At 41.7% G+C, this 24,871-nt stretch overlaps 1 protein-coding gene across 1 annotated transcript in view; it reads right to left on the reverse strand.

The window, feature by feature from the left end:
• The window catches only part of gpr158b (G protein-coupled receptor 158b), a 62,015-nt gene that overhangs the window by 19,688 nt on the left and 17,456 nt on the right, over positions 1 to 24,871 (reverse strand). Inside the window, exons 3-5 of the mRNA XM_036519131.1 lie at positions 14,422 to 14,524; positions 10,848 to 11,077; positions 8,501 to 8,569 (exon numbers count right to left, since the gene is read on the reverse strand). Of these exons, the coding sequence (XP_036375024.1) occupies positions 8,501 to 8,569; positions 10,848 to 11,077; positions 14,422 to 14,524 (402 nt within the window). The remainder of the gene's footprint in view (positions 1 to 8,500; positions 8,570 to 10,847; positions 11,078 to 14,421; positions 14,525 to 24,871) is intronic.

A 24,871-nucleotide genomic window follows, 5' to 3' on the forward strand; every position in this document is an offset into this window, starting at 1 on the left:
AGGAGGATTCAACAGTCCTGTTATCGATACTCAGGGCCCTAAGCTTGCCATCCAAAAAAGTCCAAAAACAAAGCATCACTCTGCTGTTGATACTGATGCCAGATAGCTGTCATCCACAGACAGGGAGACGAAAGGGATTAAAATGGATAGGAAAAACAGCAACAGAAAAACAACATATATTGATTAAAGAGGTGCTTGTCCAAGTCTGGGCCATGCTTTATTGATCAAGCATCAGATTCTTTGTTTCCTACTTTTTCTGGTTTCTGACATGCTTTAAAATATATAACATGACAAGGCTGATGATGTATGAGTCCATAAAGAAGACACAGTTGACTGAGAGCAAAAGTGAGCGACATTCTATCAGCTCAAGGCGATGTTGGTGACAGAAGTTATCTATACTTGTATCGGGTCTCTGATCTATGGCATTCCTCATAAAAGAGGGGCATATTATGGAACATGTTTAATAAGAGGTCCTGGCTATGCCACAAGGGGAGGGGCGTGGTTTTATTTTCCCAGTCGATAATCGGCTGTGAACTGAATAGGGCTTCTTGCGTGAGAAGGGAAGTCCTGTGCAACACAGCATTGATGGATGATTGCCTGGGAACCTAGACTAGTCCTTGGCTTGCTGTGGTCAGTGACCTGTATCACAGAACATGCCTCCCCCAGGAGATTTGAGGCCATGGAGGATTCAAAGGCAGAGAGGTTGGGTGGGGGGGTTGTAATCAAGTGCTCTTAAAGGCTGAATGACAGTCACTAGAAGTCAAGGACAGGTCAAAGTTGAGAGCCTCATAGGGTGAAGCAGAGGATAGAGAAACCACGTGATTGTTAGAAATCATTCAGTTAGCACTGGGTTTGCCTCCAGCAAGCTGAGATTTGATGGATGATGATCGTAAAGGCAGCCGTTGTCCTCAGAAGTCCCCATGATCTGCAGTTTAAAATTTAATGTGCGGTTTACGATGTGTTCAGCATGTCCATTATTTTTCTATTTTTAATGCCCCGCTATTTTTCCAGGAGTTTAACTCAATTGCAAAGTAGTGATAAGGGAATAATTTTCAATTTGTTTTCTTATTGGTTAAAGCATTTGTTATTGTTTTGTTTAATTTTGGTCCTTCCACCATAAATCTCCCGTGTCAAAACAAATGTAAATGGTGCTGTACTAAATACAGTTTAGTAGAGATGAATTTCCATATAATCAAAGCACAAAGGTTGCATTTGATGTGGATATAGTGGTAGTTTTCTTTGCCTTGGAGTGAAACAAAGGGATCGCAGCCGTTGCAGGTTGATGGTTGTTAACCTCCCATTTGGAAATTATAACAGTGGGATATAACAGTATATATAACAGTGGAAAGACAGGGGGAGTCGGGTGGAGGAGGGAGGTTGTGAACAGGTGATGTGGAAAGGAAGCAGTGAGCGGGATTGGTTTGCGTAATTGGGTAGGGATTGTCCAAAAATTCTCCTCCCGAATCTTCATTTAGACCTTCAATTCAATTAGCTGATTGATTCTGGGGCGAGAGGTCAGGCTGGTTCTCCTGTGTTAATGGTTGAGCGGAGGTAAAATATGCTCTAGTCCATGAAGTGTGATGCTGTGTGATGCTACAGCATACAATTCTTTACCTGATGCTACCACCATCCCCCCCAATCAGTGACGTCAGCGCCTGCTCGGGTGACCCCGGTCTCTCTGTAAGGTTAAGCTCGCCCCGTGACGCCTCCCCTGGAGAGGTCACTCCATTTGATCACAGCGCTCCCCTCTCCGGAGAGCAGGGGGGTACCTGTGCTCAAATACCACTCCGTTACACAAACGCCGCGGGGGCCTGCGTTTGAAATGCATGAAGAGATAGTGTTCAGATCCTTCAGATGCATCCAGACCATGGCCCGATCTGAACTCACAACAAAAGGAGCACTCCTGCTTTTTCCAAAGGGCGCTGTTGCGGTGCAGTCGCCCGTGCATACTGAAGGTCACAGCAAAATGATTCCAGACAAAGCAAACATTTCACTTCAAGAAAATGCAGAAATATTTTTTCATTGGACGATGGATGCAGGATAGTCTGATGGCTTGTATTTTACGCATTAACACAATGGCCCTCATATCATTCACTTGACATTTCAGTCCCATCATTATCATAAACTGAAATTCCATGTAAGATTATTACATGTGGGAAATCATCATTAGCATGTACATGTTTAATTTTCTGCTGTTTAGTTACTGATGGTTCTTTATGCTGCAACGGACTATAGGGAGTTAGTTTTTTGTTACTCTCAGTACAGAATCTTTCCCATCACAGCATTACACAGAAGATCCAGCTCCTATGCAGCCACCCGTGTTGACCAGCAGATACAAAATTCCTCTGACCTACAGCCGAGGTCAAGCAGCTGGATTCGATCGAAAAGCAAAACCTGGCTTTGTAGCTTAGCTAATCCTTTTACTTTGTGTCGCCGAATTGAATTCCGTGGCGTGTCCACTCACAGCGAGAGACGGACAATCTCTCGCAGCAGAAATCTCCTTGGTTTGTCTGAAAAGCTCTCGACCGTGAGGCCAGCGTGTTGATGTTGACAGGGGGTTGTCAGTTAAGGACAGCGTTTACAGCACAGTCGCATATCGGATTTGTCCTTCATCCATGGCTGTAGCCGTAGCTTTCTTGCTGCAGCTGTTGTTTGTCGTTGAAGACAGCTGATGATCGTATGGTGAATGAGTCTGAATGTGCTTCGTGTCTTTCGTGGTACAAAGGTACTATACTTTATCAAGCACACCTGACACGGTTGGGTCATAAACCTTCTGAAGATGCAAGCTGTCGTGAGTACAGCGTGTCTGAATGTAGGTATACGTCATTTATGATGTTGTTTGAGTCTTGACATTGAGATATCATCTCTCAATGGCAAATAAATACTCACCTTGACAAGATAAGGGCTTGTTTTACTTTTTGACTTTATCTGCTCCTTTCCTATTTTCTGGGCACCTTAGTATTTTTTTCAGCTTAGTTAAATTGCAATACAATGCAATAAAAACAGCTTGGTTACACATATTATTAGGGCTGTCTCAAATGGTGATGACACCTTAGTTAACAAAATGCATGTGTCAAAGAACTGCAAAATATGCACTTTCAAAGACATTATGCACACTATTCTACAATGTATTATTACATATTTGCATTAAATTGCAATACAATACGATGAATATTTTAAAGTTACTGATGTAACGCTTATATAAGTATCTACATTATGTTCCTTTGTGCTTCTTTATATTCCTCAGCCTGGTCCTTTTATTCTGTTCTAAACTATAAAAAGAATTGCCCAAATATATATTCAGATGGAAGCTAAATCCGCCCCTGTCCCCAGGAGAGGATTCCTGCCAGTAATGACTGAATTCTATGCCAGCCTCACATAGTTCCATTTCAACTTTGCACGGCCTCCACAGACATAGCATTTTGCCACCAGGACTGAAGTCCCATACATCCTCACTCATAATTGTGCTCATTAGGACATTTTCCAGACTGAGAGGGGACACAGTTTAAGAGGGAAGGGCCTCTTCTGTATAGTAAGGTGAGGTTATCTTCATGATCTACAACGACAGCAGCACAAACCTGTGAATGATGCAGTAGATACTGTGTATTTCAAGGCCTGCTGAAGCTGATTGCAGGCTAAAACATATCACTTCCAGCAGAGAGAGTTAGAGGAACTAGGTTGCAGAAAAAGCTAATACATGGTGCCAAGTGGAAACTACGACAGGGACCAAACATTTGGGAACAAAGGCAATGACACATTTGTATTACCACATTTGAGATGAAAAGCAGATTTTTCAGTTCAGCCATTAATTAATCAGTGGATTTATTTTTAAAGAGTCATGCTAGGACTTGATGGACCATTTAAAGATGCATAGAGCACAACATGGGACCAAAAGATGCACCGAGTAGCACTGATCTGAGTGCAAATGTGTAAAACTTCTGTGCGTACTTGGCACTGTGCACTGCGAGAACCAGTAAAAACTGGAACTTGATGAGACTGTGGATATCTGGTCTTCGCTAGTATGGACCAACATTTCTCTACAACTAGTATGAATGTGAATATGTTTTGAAAGGGCTCTGCATTTTACTTTCATTCAACAAATCGGTTTTCACCTCAGTCGGTGTGTGTGCAAGAGATTATGTTTGATCTTATGATTTAAATTAATGGGGTTTGTGAGAAGAGAGAAGGCAAGGAGAGAACAGGGAGTTTTGTTTAACGGTTTTAACGCAGATTAAACCCTTTTAGTCCTTGCTTTAACCTTTTACGTAACCTGTTGTATTTATTTATAATAACTTCATTTTATGGGTATAGCTCTGTTCCTGTCTTTTTTTTTTTTTAAGGAAAATCTTTTTCATGTGAGAAGCCTTGGCCAGAATCATAACAAAGACAGCTTTTAAATAAAGATTTGAAAGCACTGCAGCATCGTCATGACAGCGCTCTACAGTTAGGCTTAAGGGCTCGCAGCCGTCTAATACATCTGACTAGTACATCAGACTACCCCATGCAGATGACTGTGTCCAGCTGTGTGGCTCCTGTAAGCCCAGCCTTGGAGGTCTGATTTAGCACCTCAGACAGATTGAAAGTGACAGCCTCCTGTATGGAAAAATACAGGGGCCATATCACATCTCCAGAAGGCCAAAATACACCGCCCCATGGGCACCGGTGCCTCATTAGCCTTCCAGTATGCCGTGAGTCTGTGCCAGCCTTGCTTGGGAGCCTGTCCAATGCAGGGAACAGGGTGTGTAAAGCGTGCTGTGTTCCATTACCAATGCGCCCTGTATGTGCCATTTCCCATAATGCACAGGGCAACGTGCACTGAATATATTCAGGACAAGTGTGAAATATGTCTGCTTCGGTGGGATTACCACAAGGCTGTGGAAACGCAGCTGTATGGATCACAGAAACAATTAATTTGCAATAGGTGTCATGGAAACACAATGGGTTTGCTATAGGTGATGCAGAACCAGAATGGATTTGTTAACGGGTAAAGCAATGTAATGCAAAGAATGCAAATCATTTGCTCTCAGTAAATTTTACGCAAGAACCAGAACATCACCAGGACAATACCCTGTTTTGTTATAATATTGCAATTGAGGATGAATGCATTTTTTTAAAGGACTCAGCTTAAAATTTCAAACAGAGTTCTTTATTGTCCTTTCTTAAGTACCAATGCTGGACTAGTTTTCCAAAGTATGGTTTGACTTCTTACTCACCTTGGTAAGTGTAGTCCCATGAGAATTCTCCACTTGGGAAAGTTTCCTGATATTACCTTTGGAGAATTTACAGCTATTTTACCTTGAGTTTTAAGCTCATCAGAGAACCACCTGGGGTTTCCATTCAGCCTCTAAAGATTCCCTGCATAACAATAGTTTTGAAGCCGTTTACTTGGAAAAAAAACATTGCACATAGAAAAAGTTTAACTCGAGCTGCTAAAAGAAAAAAATGTAATTTTTTAAATATGTGTACAAATAACTACTTTCTTCAAATAAATTAAAAATCCAATATATTTAAGATAAAACAGTGCACATTGTACTGTATAATGGCAGTTGTGTTAATTCATTTGTTTATCAAGTTATACTTGCATGACTGCCATTCAAAATGTAAATTTGTAAATCAAATCACTTATGTAAATCATATATTTATATATACATACATCCTTTCACCAAAAGCTGAACTAATTTTACTGTGTAAGATACAAAAAACAGTAATTTAATCCATGTTATCACTGAAATGTTATTATTATTTGATCTAGAGGGGGAATAATTTCAAAGGCATGATTTGCAATAAGAATGTACGTTTCCTCATTTGCAAAGTTAGTCGTCTAATTTAATGCGTTCAGTACCACAGCAGCACTTGCCTGAATCCACAGGTTTCGGTTTATTTTATATTGTACCTATCGGAGTGTGTTCACAAAATGTCTGCAGTTGACAAATCTAATTGCAGCTTTTTCCTGCTCTGTTTCCCTGTGGTGTAGTGATGTGTTGCTCAGTGGTGAACAGAGTGACAGATGAATTCAAACGGACAGTTTTCATTTTGCCAGGGTTCTATTTTCAGTGCGGTGCTACAAGCACTACCTCAGCCATGAACATATCGAATGCAGTTGACTCCTTATATTGTTGTTGAGTATGCTCTGGCCCAGTGTGATATTACACGTTATTGCATCTAAATAAAGTATGCATACAAAAGGAGTGTGGTAATTCAACACGATAAAATTGCACAAGAATTGCTTATATGCATGAATTTCACATTCCTTAAACAACCCTAACCCTAACCACTTTAGATGCACTAAATTTCAGGCCAGCTGTAGGAATGAATTCAATAAATAATTAATATACAAAAATAACCATTTTAATAAGCATAGAATGCAAGCCTGAATACATCTTGAGAAATTATACCTAAGGACTTGTGTACCTATCAATCTTAAGCCTTAAGTTTGCTAATTTTGTAAAAATGCCAACAGCATTTTGTACAGTATCAATGCAAATATGCATGCACATGGAACATGGAAAGAAATTGTGGTGTGCATTATTGTGTTATTATCCATTGCAAGACCAAAAGTAGTAGCAGGAATTTTACCAGTGCATATGTAACCCTAAAATATGGCCAATTGTAAGCATACCAGCTAAATGCAAAGCTTTTAAACAGACTTCATGAGGAGTCCTCAAACAATTATGAGTAAAGTTTACCTGTCGCAATGACTTCAGGTGTTATTGTTTGTGTCAGTCAATACAGCCATGAAGCTGAACTCAGGGGAGACTTGGAATCAAATATGGTAAACTACAGTATCTTCACAAAAGACTGAACAATTGTACGCAGCATTAGCGGTGGATGCGGTGAAGGGAGACACTGGGACAGAGAGAGAGCGCGAGGCCGCTAATCCCCCGGACCGAATGCTAATGCGTCTCTTTCCGAAACGCTACGGAGAGAGAGCCGCAGAGCGGCAGTTCACTGAGTCGGCAACTCTGTTTTTTTTTCCCCCAACATCTCAGACTTATTCCCGACAGGGAGTGATGTTTCCGCATGTGACACACTCAAAAAATCAAAAATGCATTACCCTGCGAAGCGGAATGCCACCGGAGCGCTGCGCCAGCCTGTGCTCCGGCTCCTGATATGGTGGTAAAAATAGTTCGGCGCAGCGCAAGAATTATTTAGGCTCAGACCGAAAACGAGGCTCCTACCGGCCTGGCTTTACTGTTGACTCAGTACTGTAGGATCTGCCTCCAGATTGATTACTATTTACACAGTCAATCTGTGAAGCGCTCTGTGACTAATTCTTTTGTTAATAATAATAAGTCAAACTTGATTGGCTGATGGAATTGATTGCAAATAATCAACCAATCACCTGTCTGCTGACATTCTGTAGGGCCACAAGCATCTGATATAAAGAAGTCAGGTGGCTGAAGGAGCTAACCCTGAGGTTGAATCGATAGCTTGAACTACTGCTTGTTTAACAGTGCTTACACTCTACGACCTTGGAACTGCTAATTGCATTGATTGCCTGCTCTGCATAACTAAATCAATAAATGTCTGTGCATGTTTTCATGCAGGTGCAAGCATTCTGCATGAGGCAATGATGGCCATACCGCGGGACCCCCAGAGCTGTATATCAGTATTTATGTCATATCAAAGAAAAAATTACACACAAACTAAGGAAAACATGTAGAAATGATTGTACAAATTAGCACACCTTTTTCTTCGTTTTGTTTTCCTATTAATGACACATCCAGATATTCTCTCGCTGTACATTCATTTCCTTGCGTTCTAAGTCCACAGGAAACCCAGTCTGCTCGCTGTACTGCTCCGCATAATGTTTTAATCTGGACAGCAGACAGAAGCCAGGCCAGTTGGCACGTAGCATTTCCCATGCAGACCGACTGTTTGCCTTCAGCGGTGTCTCTCCTTCCTGCCAGCTGAATCAGGGCGCACACCGTGATACATAAGGTAGATGGTACGCAGCCATATGCTTTTATTACAGATAAAAGAGATTTTACCATTTTGAGTCTCTGGCTTGTTTCAGCTACATTCACCTGTGGTCGGACAGCGGCCACACCAAAAAGGCTGTTTCTTCTTGCAGCCCTTACAGGTGAGGCACAGTACCAATCCAGGTTTGGACACACCTGATCTAAAGACCTGGCCTAAAGACTTATGCTTAAATACCTGAAATTTGTTTCTTTTCAAAACATTTTAATTTTAAAAAATATTTTTGGCTACTTTGAAGAATCTAAAATAAAATTCTTTTTTGGTCGCTGCATAATTCAATTTGTGTTATTTCATACGTTTAATGCCTTTACTATTATTCCAAAATGTGGAAAATAGTAAAAATAAAGAAAAAAATCTGTCTAAACTTTCGACTGGTACTGTAGGGTTGAAAGCAAGTCATTCCAGGGACAGCTGGTTATATAGTGCATACGCTAGGTACCACAATACCCCTGTACTCTCATCTAAACTTCAAGATGAATCACAGATGTGCCAACACAGCAGTGAAGAACCAAAGACTTACCGGAAAGTAGAGCAGCAGGGCTCCAATCATAATGGCTTCGAGTAGAATTAGACCCGAAGCTCTGATTCTCTGGAAAGAAAACACACACACACACATATCATGCATATAACAAAAAATACATGTGGAAAATAAGCGGTAGACAAAATTAACAAAACCATAAGTTACGCACTGTTTTTGATAGTGTTTCGTCACTGTATTTTTAAAATTCACCTAAGTTTAAGTAAGAACAAGAACCCAAGGTTTAAGATATGAGCAGGCTTTTCAGGAAGCTTGTGCCCTGTTTCTTGCTCTCTTGAGAAGTTATACCCTCATTGTTGTCAAGTTATAATTCCCCCATATTTATTTCAGATCCTGAGGGAGCTTCCACATTCATGTTTTCAGTTCACAGAATGGCAGGAAACTCTCCCGGGCCAGTACTGCTACACAATGCTAATCAGCTGCAGCAGTCTTCATGCAAATTCCTTAAGAGAGCCAGGTTAATGACAAGCAAACCAAGCAAAGACAGACACTTGGTGGGTGGAGAAAAGGATTGCGTTGTGTTACTGCGTTCAGATGTGTACATCTGCACACTGACAGGGAACACCGCACACTACAGCCCTGACTGCAGGCTCCTGCCATGATACGAAATGATGTGCGCTTGTCAGCCCTTCATGCGCTGCCATAGCTCCGGGACATTGCTGCGTGGGATCTGTTTTCCAGTCACTGATGCAATAGACCTCATTCACAGAGGAAATGCAGTCAGCGAAGGCTACTTTCTGTGGACACGTGGAAAGTTATGTTCACTGAAGTTGAGCATTTCAGTAGCCTTGGGGATGGTAACTAAAAGTAAAGATCAGTACCACCTCCTTAGAATGACTTTTATGAAAAACTATTAGATAAAGCAACTACCAGTGTGGCTCTTTCCATTGTCTCTATCAGTGTAGCTTTTCACTTAGACCAGAGAAAGGTGTTAGTCACATGCTAGGCTGTGTGCTCATAAAGTTGTGTGCATAAATATTGGCCTGAATTTGGTCATTTAGCAAATGCATAAATTTGGAGCTTAGATTATAACGCCTGAAGTTAACCGTCACAGGGACAAGACGTACTGTTTTATCAGTTCTTTCACATGTAGAGATTGTTATTTGATCTGAAAATGGAGGCAGAACAAGGTATGTCAGCCTGTGCTTATAATTTGTGTGTTTTATATTGGGTCATCGCTGCTAAAACTGCAACACTCTTTGGCAATGACGGCTACACTGCATGCGTTGCGGGACTAATCAGACTTCTCCATTGTGAGAAGACAGATCTCCATTTCCTCAAGAGGACTGAAACGGCTTAAACTTGTCACACTGTCACAGTGAGTCCAAGGATCTCGCCAAGGGCCTAAAACAAAATGAAACGCAATCTTTCAGGTGAGATTGTGGTAATACACTCTGTCCTTCTGCGGCAGCCTTTACATTAGGGTTTTCTAAACTGTCCATTACCAAGGCAGAGAGAGGCACAGCGCACCAGATGGGTCTCTCTGTCAGATTTATCCTGTCAGATACATTTTTTTCTACACCTGTATTGTTCCAGGAAAGCATATTTAAAAACACCAATGTCAGGACTCAGGCACGGACTCAGACGCGGACCACGAGTGCTCCAATTACAGGCGTTTATAAGCAAAATCCTCAAACAAGCAGGCAGTCCAAAAACAGGCAGGGTCAAAATACCAGGTAAGCAGTCCAAGGGCAAAACAGGGATCAAAAACCGAAACAGGCAGGGTCAAACCTTGAAGGCAGGCAGATCAGGCAATCAGGACAGAAGGGCAGGCAAAAAACGAAGTCGAGGAACAGGCGAGGCAAAAACCAGCAAAATCCAAACAGGGTAAACAGGCGGGAAACGAGACAGGCAGAAACACTGAAACGATCTGGCAAACAACACAGAGACAAGCAGGGTAGATATAGGGCTGGGCTGATTAGGAGATGGGAAGCAGGTGTGCAGGCAGGCGGGTGGAGACAATCAGGTGGGCGGAGGCAGGGCGGAGAGCGGGGCAGGGCTAGAACACAAGGAAAACAAAGGCACATGGACAGGGAAAAACAAAAACACAACAGCTAGGGGGCGGGAGCCCTGACAACCAAGCCCTTTTACAGAGAGAAATGGAAAGCTATCTAGTTATCTATTTCTGAAAGAGCCTCCCTCTCCTTTCAAACAGCTGACACAGTAAACACGGTGGGTCAAATCTGGCCCCCATAGTCCAGACTTTGGGCATCGCAACTTGGACACCTCAGTAAAACTGTCACGTACTCAAGGAATTTTGAGTAGAACAAAAGTTTAAAAGTTGCGGAAAATCCAGTAGAGCCTGGGAGAAGGGCTGGGAAGATCTCACCTTGTTCCGGCGGAAGTGGTAGGCGACCACCATGCTGATGAAATCTCCCATCATGCACAGCCCCTGGAAGGCGATGACAGCCATGCGGAGCGAGCCGTCCTCCTGGGCGTGGCAGGGCGTGTCATCCCTGCAGTAGGCACACCCCTCCCTGCAGGGGAGGCACTTACTGGGCCCCTCCCACGTCCCCTCCCTGTGGGAGCCCCCCGACACAGCCGAATTCTTCTCTGTCCCTGGGGGAAGGGGGGGCAGACACAAGAGGGCACCCGATTTAATTGGATCTGTTGATTGACAGAAGCTATTACCGGCTTCCCTGAGCACCGTAGCCAGGGCAGCCTTATTCGTCAAATGATTACTGTGACCTTTTTTGTCCACCTGGTGGTCATGCTTGATGCCTCATGTATTGATTTGAAATGTGCTTTTTGTTTAGTTTCCTCAATGATGTGTTCGTCGTGCTAGCGCCTATTAATTAAATATGAATTATCTTTGGAAGAATTAATGAACAGAGTAAATCAATAATCAACAGGTAGTAAACAGATAATATGATTTATACAATTTCCAATTTGTTTGTCGGTAAGCCACTTTTGTCAGCAAGTGATTGCTTACGCTTGTAAGTGACCACTAACAATGCACATAGGCCCTTACAATAAAGTGTCCCCTTGTGTTTTTGTAGCAAGGTCACTGGCATTATTGTGCCCAGCTGATCGTTCAGATTATCTAAAAAAAAAAAAAAAAATCAACCCACTCCTGCTGTAGCCTCACAGTTGTGTTCTGTGATACCCACAACATGCAAGACTGGCAGCCATGCGGCGTAGCGATTATGAAGCAGAAGTGGAACAAAATGAGCAAGAGGAAACAAGACCATCAAGGACATTTTAGCCTTGTATTAACTAGAGTTTCTGTTGACTTTGCACGTAGGAGTCATACTCGGCACACCAAAATTTCACAACTCTCTTTCCACTTCCAAATACAGTATAATGGAAACAAAAAGAGTTAAAGTGTTCTTTTTCTATTTTTTTTAATCTCTGAGCCTTTTTTAAAAAAAAAATATTCTCTTAAAATGCACAGCTGATGAATTATGCCATGTCAAAGGATAATGTATTTTGCGCCCTATTAGAAAAAGCATAGGCGGAGGAGTGATGCTCATATTGTAATGCCAATGCTAATAACCTTTTTATGTAAATCATGCGTTTCTCTGACAATGCTATTGCTTCATTAAGAAACGGAGGGAATCTATCAGTGACTCATGATCTATTTTAGGAGCTCTGCTCCTTCTTTTTGTGTAGATTAGGGTAGTACTTCAGGGCAAAACAATGGAATAGCCCCACCATGGTATATCAAAGCACCTGGAATTACCTTGAAAAAGTAGAAATATTCCTCTCTATATATATAATTTTAATGCCATGGTCTGTTTCTCTCTCAAGTTCCTCTTGCCTGTATTGGTAATTTTTGCCTTACCTTCTAAATCACGATCAGTTAGACAGTGAAGATGATGATAATGACAGTCTGATGACTGGGAGTATCAAGAGAACAGCACACCGACATAATTGGTCAGTCTGGAATCCTCGTGGAGACCAAAGTCCCTTTTCAATAAAGAATCGTGGCACTTTTAAGACAAAACTTTAAGAAGTAAAATAAAATTTGTGAACTTTCTGTAGAGCTAAATGAGACTATTGCAGTCACAGGTTTTCAGTACTCCATGTCCCTAGCAACCAATTCAGGATCGTCTAAGTCAACCCTGATTCGAGACCTACAGAACGTGATAAATGGTAGGCACTGATCCAGGACCAAGACCAGTGCTTAGGGGTTGAATTTATTTATATCTATATAAATCCAATCAGAGAGCACAGTAACCCAACATCCACACAGCTGTCCACCGCTCTGCCTGCAGGTAAAATCCCCCAGAAGCCTCTGCCAGATAGATGGCTGGTGGGCTAGTGCCCACTCCATACAGCTCATTCCCTGCTCTTTCTGCTTGACGCAGACTGACTGCAAACATCAAAAAACGTCCCACGGATGGCTGACTCACTGATCCCAGATCTGTGGCCATCAAGGGCCTGCAGCACATGGCTACTCCCCCACCATCCTCCGCCTGACATGTTCCAAACGCCCTCCTATGGGCAGTCCCTGCTGGGGACCGAATGGCCGTCAAACCGGGGAACAGGTTGAGCGGGTAAAAGGGCATGATACAGCTGTTAAGGTACTAACAGGCCAGCACTTCATCTCAGGACACACGTATCCCTCAGGTCCACACAAGCGATGGAAAAACACTATCAGTTCCAAAAAAAAAAAAAATAAAATAACAACGCGGTTTCAGAAAATATCCCTCGTTTTCCTTCAACGATGTGTCGAGGATGCCCCCTCCGGGATTAAGCGGTTTGTTATTTCCCAGCGGTGGGCTGCCTGGGAGAGGATATCTGCAAAACGTGGCCCTCGCCTGTCTCTAATCGCATTAGCCCCCTTCGCCGTGCAAGAGAGCACGCGCTCCGCTCTTCAGCGCTTGCTGTGCTGTCGTCTGCTTTCGGGGACAAGGGCAGGGTCAGGGGCCCCCAGCACAGGGCAACAGGGAAATAAGAGAGGACAGCACATGATCCGCTACCTAACGGCTCCGAATCTGAACTCGGGGAACCAGAGTGTTCTTACTCATCACAGCCTCTTCATAGACCCCGAGTAGCAAGTCCTTAAAGAGCACCAATAAAGAGCACTGGGGCCCTCCTCCAAAAATTACAATTACAATTATCATTTAAATGACTGAACCCGGAGAAAGGTTTTAACTGCATGTGCCAAGTGCATTGAATATGTCTGACCACAGCGCTGTCCTTAGGTTTTATTTTTACCAAGAACAGTCTTGTGTGCCTTTTAACATCACACCCAATTAATTTGTTTGCAGTTTCTTACATTGCAAAGGTTAGTCTGATATGATGTCCAAATACAGCCAAACCATTGCAGAACTCCAAATCCAGGTCAATTATCATAAACTAATAACAGGAATAATATTCAACAAACAGACCAGAAGTACACTCACAATACTGCTCGCATTTAAATGCAATTGGAACGATGCACAGCTCAAATCCTGTAGAAGAGTAATTAGTTTGGTCCGTGTCTCAGTGGAAGCAATTCCTCAGTCATCGAGTTAACATCATTAACCTCATTAATACTGATATTGCCGTGGTTGGAAATACAGGCTCGGCAAAGTTAATTATGCGCTTAAAGCTCTTGGACAGAGACTTTACTGTCCCGTGGGCATCGATGACTGGATACTCCTCTTCTGATGTCACGCCACTGCTGTTTGTCTTTGCATGGTAACGAACGGTCTCTCAATACAGAGTGCAAATACACTCAGGACCGGGTTCAGTCCAGCTTTTGTTAATATTTATTTAACTTTGAGAGATTGCTTTTTATCCATTTTAAACATTTTTAATTACTTATTTGAAATGTTCATTCCTAAACTATATTCACTACGTTGCAAAAGTGAGAGGGAGCTATTTTGCTATTTTCTGTTTGTTTGCATTTGTTTTATGCGAGTGTTAGCATTTTAAAATAAAAATAGATTATCAATAAAGCAAGTGAAACTTACTTTTGAATCCATTGACAGACACTCTGCTGGGATGGTAGAATCCTTTCTTGCACTGACACTTGTATTTATCCAGTACAAATCCGTGGCCTAGAATGGGCTTGCACTGAAAACAAAGGAGAAAAGCAGGTAAACATCACTGGAGTGACAGCAAGGAGAAGGCTCAGCTCTCCAGGATCCTTAACTGGAAATCCTAGCTGAATAAAAAACAGCATCTGAAAGACACTGAATGAAAATTCCCCCAGGCACAGCATTAATGTCTTGGTAACTGACACATTTGGGTCCAGTGATCACGTTGGTCCATTGATCAAAGTTCACAGGTAAAAGAAAGAAAAGAATGATCAGATATCTGCAAATTGAAAGCAAGTGCAAACAACCAATAGATTTGCTTGGTTGCTTTTCCAAAATGGATTCACATCAAATGACCGTGGCAAAGGCTTTTGCTCGCTTTTGCTACATGACTAGACTAAAACAGTCTGTTCTGTCCAATCTGTCAAATTACATGTGAGAATCAAAGAGGAGTGAGCTAAGTTTTCCTGCAGTTTAACCCTCAGGCACTGACAACAAATGTTTGCAAGGAACACCCCAGCATCTGGGACACCTCCCTCCCTTTGTCTTATTCTGTACCTTTTCACGGCCTTGGTGTCTACTTGACTCAAATGTCTGAATTTATATTAAAGAGCACTGATGTCATGAATTGAGTTAAAAAAAAAAAAAAAACAATGAATGCACAGAATAAGATTATTGTTTCAAATGGTCTAGAAGCCGTGAGATCTAAAGCATACCATTCTAAAACTCACTTTTAATCAGAGAACATGAAATGAACCAGTTTTATGTATCTTCAGGGATATAAAGACAATCTCTGTTTATGTTCTAAGAGATTTGTTTTCCCTAAATGCATATTTCACATTCCCATTATTAAATTATCCACTCTTTTTTCATGAGTGAATACAGCACAGAGGCATTGATAATCAAGCCAATTCATGTGTCCAGAGGAATCCTTGCTTTGCCAGGTTACGTGATCTAATTCATACCAAAACTAAATACAGTTTGCAGGAATAAGAGGAGCGGCTTAATTCTATAACCAAAGGGAACGTGATTGTGTTTACAGTGCCTCTATATCATAACTGGTGACTTTAATAGATATTGGCACTTTTGGAACACATTGTACATATACAGTACAAGTTAAAGGTTTAGACAACTACTCATATTAGGGTTTTATTCATTTTTATTATTTTCTACATTTTAGGATAATAGTAAACACATCAAACTGTAAAATAACAGAAATGGAATTATGCAGTTACCAAAAAAGTGTTTAACAAATCAAAACTTACACAAATCTTATATTTTAGATTCTTCAAGGTAGCCATAAAATATTTTTACTTTTTTTTTTTTTTGGAAAAAAATTTCATTCATAAATATTATATTTGTCTAAGACAAGTAAAACAAATTTCAAGCATTTAAGCATAAGTCTGTAGATCAAAATATCTTCATTTTTCCAGTCTCTTACTTGGGTGTGTCCAAACTTTTGACTGGTACTGTATTTTCACTACATTCTATGGATACTAAAATGCAACTACTTCCAGTCCATTTACTAATGAAACATTCATGCTCTTCATACAATGTCTTCTGGATTTATTATTGTGAATTATCTTTGTGGATTGTCTCCATTTAGAAAAAGTACTGCATCATCAAAATGGTTCATTATTGACCTGTAATAATTTAGGAGACACTTTTGAGCATTGAAATTAAAATTCTGACCATTTTTTATTGACTAAATCGAAAAGCATTGAGCCACGGGTGGATTTGTAGGAGAAGTTCACCTTTATCTGAGAGACTGAGCGATTTCAGCGATAAAACCACTTTTATTTCCTTCAGATGACACAATGTAATCACTAATTTGACTGAAAAATAGGGTTTGACCCAACATTGCAGGGGAAATGACTCCTATATTCTTTGTTAATCTGCAGTTTGTGTTTGTAGGTAATATGATGGCAGTTTAAGAACATAGGTATAATATAAGAGGTAGTTGGCTAAACTGTTTTCATTTTTTTCATATTTCATTCTATGTTTAATGCACAATAGAACAAAAAAGTGTCACAAATAAATTAGAAACCCTTTTCCTCAAATTGCTGTGTGTAGAGTGCATGGCTATTATAACAGTCTGTTTCATAAATGCTGTGATGGAAGAAATGATATTGCTGGTCAAGTAACCATCACCAATTTTGTCTAGAGGAAAGGCTGTTACTGCATTCAGTATAATGAATCAGGGGCTAGTTTCAAATTTGTTTCGAAATACGCTCAATGAGAGGCCAATAACTCAACAAAAGAATGTGAAAGCAAGCAGTTAGATCCATTTGTGTGTTCCAGTTAATAGTCCGCCGCAGACCGGAGGCGGTAATCATCACCTTGGCCACCTGGCCGATAGCTTCCTGGGGCTGGATTAGCCACTGTAGCAAGCAGTGGGGAACATCACTTTCAAACCCACGCCCTACTCACACTCACATTCAGCCACCTGGCAGGCGATCTGATCCAGAGCGACTCACAAAGCAAGTACCAAGTACCAACTTGCATGTAATAAGGCCGTGTGGAAAGCAGTACGTGCAAAAAATGGCAGACCATATCTGAGTATCTGTCAATCAGTCTCATAGTGCTGTAATAACCAGTGCTGTACTGAGTACAAAACAGGAGCTACAATAAAAAAAATCAAGTCCTTATGTGAAAGTGCAATAATACCCTTCAGTAAAATAGAAGAAAAGGAAGTATTTAAGTCTCATAACTCCATTGCAGATGACTCACAAGGGCACTGCAAGTCCTCTCCCTGTATCTGCGTGCCATGCTTATTATTGTGTGCCAGGTCAGCATGTAAATCCAGCATGCACTCTCTCTGTACACAGTGCATAACAGGGAAGCCACAGCTCTTGCTAATAACTGGAAAGAGCATATAGAAGAAACACATTATTTAATCAAATATGACTCAGAACATCAAAGAAGTAAATGTGAGACAAAATGTACAAAAATGAAGGGGGGGAAAAAAAAACATTTATGAAGACATCCTCCTACACACCTAACAGCGTCATTGTGACCGAGTGGGTTTCAGCAATAATAATACAGTGTAAAAAATCGCTGCGAGCAGGGATTAGACAGGTGCGGGCACAGGCAGGGGAGCCCTAAAACTCTTAGAATCACATCCAAGATTGTCTTTGTTAGGACACCGAGCATCGACATTGCATTGAAACTGTGCAGCTTTTGTGACTGTGGTTACAATGCGATGAGAATGTGTTTATGATGGTGATTAGCGTGTGGTTAAAGTGTGATTTTAGCATGGTTAAAGTAGATATTGTGCAACAGCAACGGATTATGAATTTATTAGAATTTGATTCAGGTATTTATTTGAATGACTTTAAAGGCGCAGTAAACCCCAAAACCTTTCATGCTCTTCCTTGTCTTCCACTCAGTTTGGTGAAATGAAAAGCAATAAGTCATTAGAGCAGAGAATCCTTTCACCATTCACCAGCCCCCAGTCCTCAGCTGGCATAGCAAGGTAGTTTGAGACTCTTCTCTCTTTCGTCTGAGGTTTGTATGAGATTTAGATTACCATAGAGTTTGTCAAGAAACCGGGACAGAATTTCAAATGAGCTGGTTTGTTATGAAGACCGCTGTATCACAGGAAACAGTTCAAATCTGCTTCCCTGCAGTGTGAACACTCTGTTCTCTCACTCCCACGTATACCTATACAGCACAAAAGAGTCCTGCCCCTATAAATCATTAAAGTGTGCTAGGTTATGCTGAACTTCCCCCCCCCCTTCCTCTTAAAGAAAACATTCCATAAGTGCTTGCCTCAGAAATTCTGGGGTGTTGAGAGGGTGGTTTAAGTGCGCGGAGCGGAGTGCGATTCTTTTTGGCTGCGTGCGCGTCGTGGTGCAGATGTCTTCACCAAGCGCGTTCCACCCGGCAAGCATGAGTCAGATTACTGAAAAGAAGGAGGGATCAAAGCCAGGGGAAGAGAGGCTCCGCAAAGCCCTCCGCCTCCGCTCCGAAATTTGAGGAGTGCTTACAGTTCCCCGTCCCGAGCTGTCTGTGGTGTAAAAAACCATCCCCCCCCCCCCCCCCCCCCCCCCCAAAACAAAACAGAGAGCTTCCCCTTCACATCAGAGAGCTCCTTCAACTGCAGGAGACACCAGCATTAAAATTTGGAGGATACAATGAGTGCAGCCCTCCATCCTGAAAATATTCCCAGTATTCTAGCTTTATTAGTGTGACACAAATACCTCCAGTGCTCCGCTGATTAGCATTGCATTATCACACACTCTGTAAATGTGTAGACCTTAAAAAAAAAAAGTGACACAAAATGTCAGTGCAATGTGTTGTTTGTAGTTTTCACAAGGCGAGTTGTTTTAGGTGAAATAAGAAAGTGACAGTTTCTCATTTAAATAATTCATCCATAGCACCTACAGTAACACCTCACTTTTTTTGGACTGGGACATGTGATTTGGCAAAAAAAAAAGGTGAGTCATAAAGTGCTAGTGTTTTTGCTTATGAAGAGTAATTCTTAAACAGAATGAGTGGGCCTCTTCTCTCTCTGAATTACATTATTCACTTACTTGGCAAAAGTACTTATCCAGGGCAACAGAGCATGTTATGTTACAGTGCCCCCATGCAATATAGTACAGACCTAACAAACATTACTCCCTAGCGCAATGTAATTGTATATTTCTATACAAATAGAATGGTAAAGGGGTCATTGACAGGTGCTGTTCTACAACAATCAGAGGTGGTTTGTGTACACAGTGACTTGCATAACTTCAGTTCATCCATTGATACAGTTAGCTGATTGCAGAAGTAGTTCTGGAGTTATTCAATGGCACAGCACTGCCCACCCTGCACTTGAACCTGCTGGCTTCTAGTTACAAGTCTCGGGACACAGTTTGCCCCAATATTTTATGCAATTAAAACCTTGTGACAACATAAAATGTGTTCTTATTAAATGGTCAGTGGTTATTCCTCCTTTTAACCTCCCACTCTCTGCTGGGAGTGCCTTTTCCAGGGTGATGTATTTTATTTATTTATAGACCCATGCTGTTCATCAAAAGCTATACACAAGTCAGAGTTGCACATACTGCATGGAAGTAGATTACCACACCACTGACAGCAAAGCAGGCTATGTAGCGAACTTATTTCACCAAGCAAGCATGGAGCCTGAGGCAGAGCCATCACCGAAAAAAAAAAAGCAGAAGCAAGTACCAAAATTAATCTGAACTCATGAATGTCTACCACGGTGTGGCTTAGCAGCATTAAAAAAGACTGTGCATGTTTGTTTTTTATTATTATGTTTTATTATATTCTATTACACACTGTTGTACGCTGCACATTGATTTCTTGGATGATTTCCAATACCAGTATGATTTCAGTTAGGTTTGTTCCTTATATGACCTTATAAAACAGTCAATTCAGTTTGTCTTTGATTAATTACAAAACAAATCAAAGCATTAGGTGCTAGCTGTCACTATAGATAGTGAACTGTTTGAGCTCATTACCCATGCACCCCATAACCCCCTTCAAATACTTTCTCCTAGAGGACTTACTGCGAAGAACCTATGAAAAGAGAGATAGTGGTGGAAAACCAATGAGGATGAGGAAGTCTGGAAAGCACAGCCACTGTTCTGAACCCAGGAGAGCAAATGGAGTCTGAGGCAATCAATATTCATTACGTTTGACCAATATGATGGATGGCTTCTTGTGTGTAACCAGTGATCATATATATTACAGTGACTCAAAGGCTCGTCCTGTTTGTGTGCCTCAGTCTATTTTGTCTATTGTATCTCATAACCTGCACCATTAACCTCCTAGCCAGCAACACAAAGCAAAAGGCACCGCATCCATCCATTCTAATGCCCTTTTTGAAGCCTGGCACTGACAGTAGCTCAGAATGGCAATATCCGCTTCCCTTTATTGTAGCATTTACTGGCAAATTCTACTGTTGTGTATTTTGCAGTGCGGTGGCTACGAAGCCATTTGCCGGGTGTATGATGGAGATTAAATGACTGGCAGCACGGCGATGGGATGGAGAGGGTATGGAGCACTGGACACTACTGGCATCAGACAGCTTAAACACATAGTAATCACAAATCTGTAAGTCCCCCTGCAGCTCTTCTTTTAATATATCCAGCAATTTTTTTTCCGTGTAAACTAACCTCTAGAACTACAAACTATGCATATAAGTGACTGGTATCTACCCATTTAGATCCACCACCTTAATCATTTTTATTATTATTAATTGCTACCTGATAGATTAAAAACATATCCCCCATCTCCATAAGCCAGTAAAAGTAAGTGTGTCAGACGCAATCAACTGCAATTGACATAACAGCGGTAAAAGGCCCTGATACCAACAGAAAAGTGAAGCCGAGTCAAAGGGAGCTTAAGTCTCATATTATTAACTAAAGGGACTCCATGAAGAAGGGGTGCTCTGTATTTCCCCACAGCGGCACTGCAGCTGATTATCTTGAGAACACGTGCTAACACGACTGTGGTTGCGTTTACGTTGTGTTATTTCAAACAACCAGCCATCTTGCCAGTCTTGAAACAGTGACATGTCATACGCACAGACACCAGACGACAGGCTGCTTTCTAATTGTACAGCATTTTTCCACCTGCTTACGATAAGACATGGACAGGTGTTACATTTTAATAGTAACGCCTCTCTGACGTTTAGCGTGGTGCTTTTATGGAACACTTCAATGATATGCAAATCAGGAATGGTCTGTGTTGCCTTCTTTTACAACTAATTCCAAAGCAGCATGAAATACCTCCCATTATGTGGTTTTCTGCTTCCTTAAACAGATACAAAATTTGCTTACAAAAAATATAGGCGCATATATCTGTTGTAAACACAAAATACTACACCTTGGCCAGGTCAGTCATTAGTCATTAAAATCAGGAAATGTTGTTAGTACTCTTATTGCCTGGAAATGGATGCACACAGTCTAAAACTTAAAATAAGCCTGTGGTAATTTGTAACAGGACAGCCGTCTGTAGCAGGGCATGGCTCAGGGTGCTTCCCTGTTCCCCGGGTGACACTGAAGTCTGTGTTCGAAAATGAAGACAAACTGTGACTGATGAGAAATGTCCTCCTCCTGGGCTTTGGCCGCTTGCTCAGGAGCTGGGGCGGCTAATTACAACGCAGCAGAGCACAGCGTCCCAATGACTATCTCCACACACGAGTCAGCTCCGGGCTCTCAGTCCCGGGACGCGCAGGGAGACAGCATATGTTTAAAACAGCAGTGAAGGTGGTAATGAGCATTCAGCAGGGGTTCACGGTCATGCACTTATGATGTGGTCGACGTGGTCCGAACACAACAGCAACATTAAGGAGGAACTTTTTAAAATTTTTTTAAATAGTGGAATTATTTTTTTGTGTTGCACAGCAGTTGTAACTCTTACACTAGGGCTGTGTGATCTTTCCTATGACAGCGGCAAACACATCCCTTGCTTTCCATTAGAGTGAACATAGCTCAAACCTAGACAGCACGACGGTATAACATAAAATGAAATTGTTTTTTTTTTTAACCTCTTTTAAAAAACTGTTAAAGCTTGGGGTTACCTGAACAGTTACAGGAAATTAATCACTATTTAATGAAGCAGTCTGTTCAAAGGGTGATAACCCATGCCAACCTAAATGAAATGATAAATATAGCACGGACATTCATTGCTGTTTTAGTTCTCTGTAATAAGTAAGGATTTATGCGGAAGTGTCTGAGCTGCAAGCTATCGAGAAATTGTAAGCTATCAGCCTATAACAGTTTTCACAAATGATGAGCTGTTAAACTGTGGTACGTTTTCAGTACAAAGTCAGAACACGGGGTCAGGTCTTCCAATGACAGCTGCCCGGAACTCACACAGTGAGGATCCCCCACTAATCCGCTCCCTGCTGTAGGACGTACAGGTGGGATGGGTATTGATATCCTCACAGCCAAGGGAGGCAGGAGGGGGGTAAATTAACCAGTGGCTTCCATTCCTGGCAGGCGTGTGCCGATAAGGAGAGGTATACTGCACTAGAAGCACACCCCACGGGGTAATAAAAGAACAGCGGTGAGCATAAGTACAGAAGAAGGGATTGGTCCCACACGGGAAGGAGAGGGAACCCAAACCGTTGTGGAGCCAGTGTAATGAATCTTCGGCCCGTCGGTCTGGTGAGATTTGGCGCTGTCCTCCTCTGACCCGCCTCTCTTGGTACGCACGTCCCCGACTCCTGTGGGCCAGCGTACAATCCCAACACCCCCCCACCCCAAAAAAATAATAAATGCTGGGCACTGGGCCCCATGATTACAGATGGATGGGCCTTACTCTCCCATCAGCAGTCTGTCTGCTTAATTAAAGCAGATGAACATGGCAGACCTGGCGCTGATCAGCCAGAGCGGCCTCAGATCCCCAAGCCAGGGCTGCGCCTGACAAGGAGGAAAAAGTTCGAGACTGCTCAGCGTGCAGCGTTTTTAATGTCTAGCTGGAGGCCCTCCAAAGCTTGCTGGTGGTGATTGGTCTGGTCCTGTTTTGATTTCTCCAGGGCCCCCGTGTCTCTTCTGATAACTCTCAGGTTTAATAAGAGAAATGAAATATCTGAGAGGAAAATGTAATATCTCTGAGTGGGGTGCGTCTGTTTTTGTCTCTTGTTTACACCAGAGCTGTCTTTTGACCACACTGTCATGAGAATTCATTAATATTAGGGCTGTATCGTCCGCTAAACTAAAGATGTTGGTTGAAGTCCACTCGGCTGTGTACATTGTGTTGCATCCGTCTGTGTTATGACATCCGTTGATTGACGTCAAGCTTATAAAAGCACAACACATCAGCATCATCTAAGCAGTCTGGCTTAATGGTACTTAAAGGCAGCAGTAATAACATGTATTATGTACACACAAGCTGGAATTTAAAAGAATGCCTTCAGGCACTTAAATCAAGTTCTATAATTAAGCATGTTCTAAGCTTCAGCCTTTCAGGTAACCATCAATAAAACACAAATTAGTAATGCCCTTTATAAATATAGCCAGAGGCAAGAGTTAAATGGCCGCATGCCCTGCGTTAGCTTGACCAACATTGTTAAATGGCACAACAGCCCCTATTGGCCTTTGGTGTGATAATCGTTGTTAACATTAGCATACCTCCCCCATCAATTCAAAAAATGTGTTTACCTGAGTGCACTATTCTTGAGATTTATAGTATGCTATGCTAAAGTGTGGTGATGGAGGGTTACCCTCTTCTGAAGCATCGTGATGCAGGGTTAAGCTATACTAAAACATGGTGTTGCAACAGATGCATGGTGATTGCATTGTCAGGTATCTTAGTTACATAAATACATCTACTTTGAAAGTTCCTTTACAAAAGAAGACTTACTTTCTGCTGTGCTTCAAATAAGCTTTTTTCCCCCCACATAAAAGCAATTTTCTTCATGAAATAGATGAATGTGAATAGATGTGAATGCAACAGAAGAAATATTGAGGAGCTATTACATATGGAATTCAGTTTTTTTATTTGTGCACATGGTAAAGGCTGTTCCATACCTTACACAGAGGAAATTATTTTGTATCATGCAGCCGATATTGGCCAATCATCTGTCTCCCTAACGTCTTCCTGTTCTTCCACTGTAATTTCCAATGTGTTCTCCCCTGAGATGGGTTCACAATCCAATCATGCTTTGAACAGCAGATCGAAAGAAGGGGTGGTGTCAAATATAGCAGTAAGCACGAAGCAATGTAGCCCTTATTATACCATAAAGCAGACTGATTCAAAGATGAGCCATTAGACCAAGCTGGATACATTCCTCAAGGTACTGAAAATTATCAGTGCATAGAAACAGTAATCAGGCTGGAAGATTACTTTTTTCACCATGTTAAGGTTTTAAATGGATCTGCTTTTTGCCGAAATCAAGAACAATTCAGGGGGTCATTTTTCTCGCCATTGCATTTAAAGGTAAACTAAACTGCTGCAGTATTAAAGAATCTTATTAAAGAAAAGGCCACAGTTAAGAAGACTGTGAATTTCTTGTGTTAACCTATTCCAAGACACCACTCATAAGAATAAGAAATTTAGTCCAAAAGGCTCCATTTTCTTTAGCTAGAGAATACTATCAACAGAAAGATTGTAGCGTGGTCCCATTAGACAAAGCCGTAAAAGTTAATGGTCTGTGTGAAACATTCTGAAAGCCTATCAACACTTCCTATTAAGATGTCAGCACTTTTCCAAAGCACGGATAGGCCATGTTGGAAAATCACAACAAAATAATATCGCCACACAAGCCCCCAACAGTCATTCATCTTCAAAGGGCACCTGGAACCCAGTGGAAAATCAATCATTAAACTTGAAAAAGGTACTTTATTAAAGGTACAGCACAAGCCCATCGTTTGGAGCAAGTCCATCACCTCTGTGCATTAAGTTTGCAGAATGTTCCGGCTTCAGC

Source organism: Megalops cyprinoides, chromosome 24, assembly GCF_013368585.1.
Source record: "Megalops cyprinoides isolate fMegCyp1 chromosome 24, fMegCyp1.pri, whole genome shotgun sequence".
In the NCBI taxonomy this organism is placed as follows: domain Eukaryota; kingdom Metazoa; phylum Chordata; class Actinopteri; order Elopiformes; family Megalopidae; genus Megalops; species Megalops cyprinoides.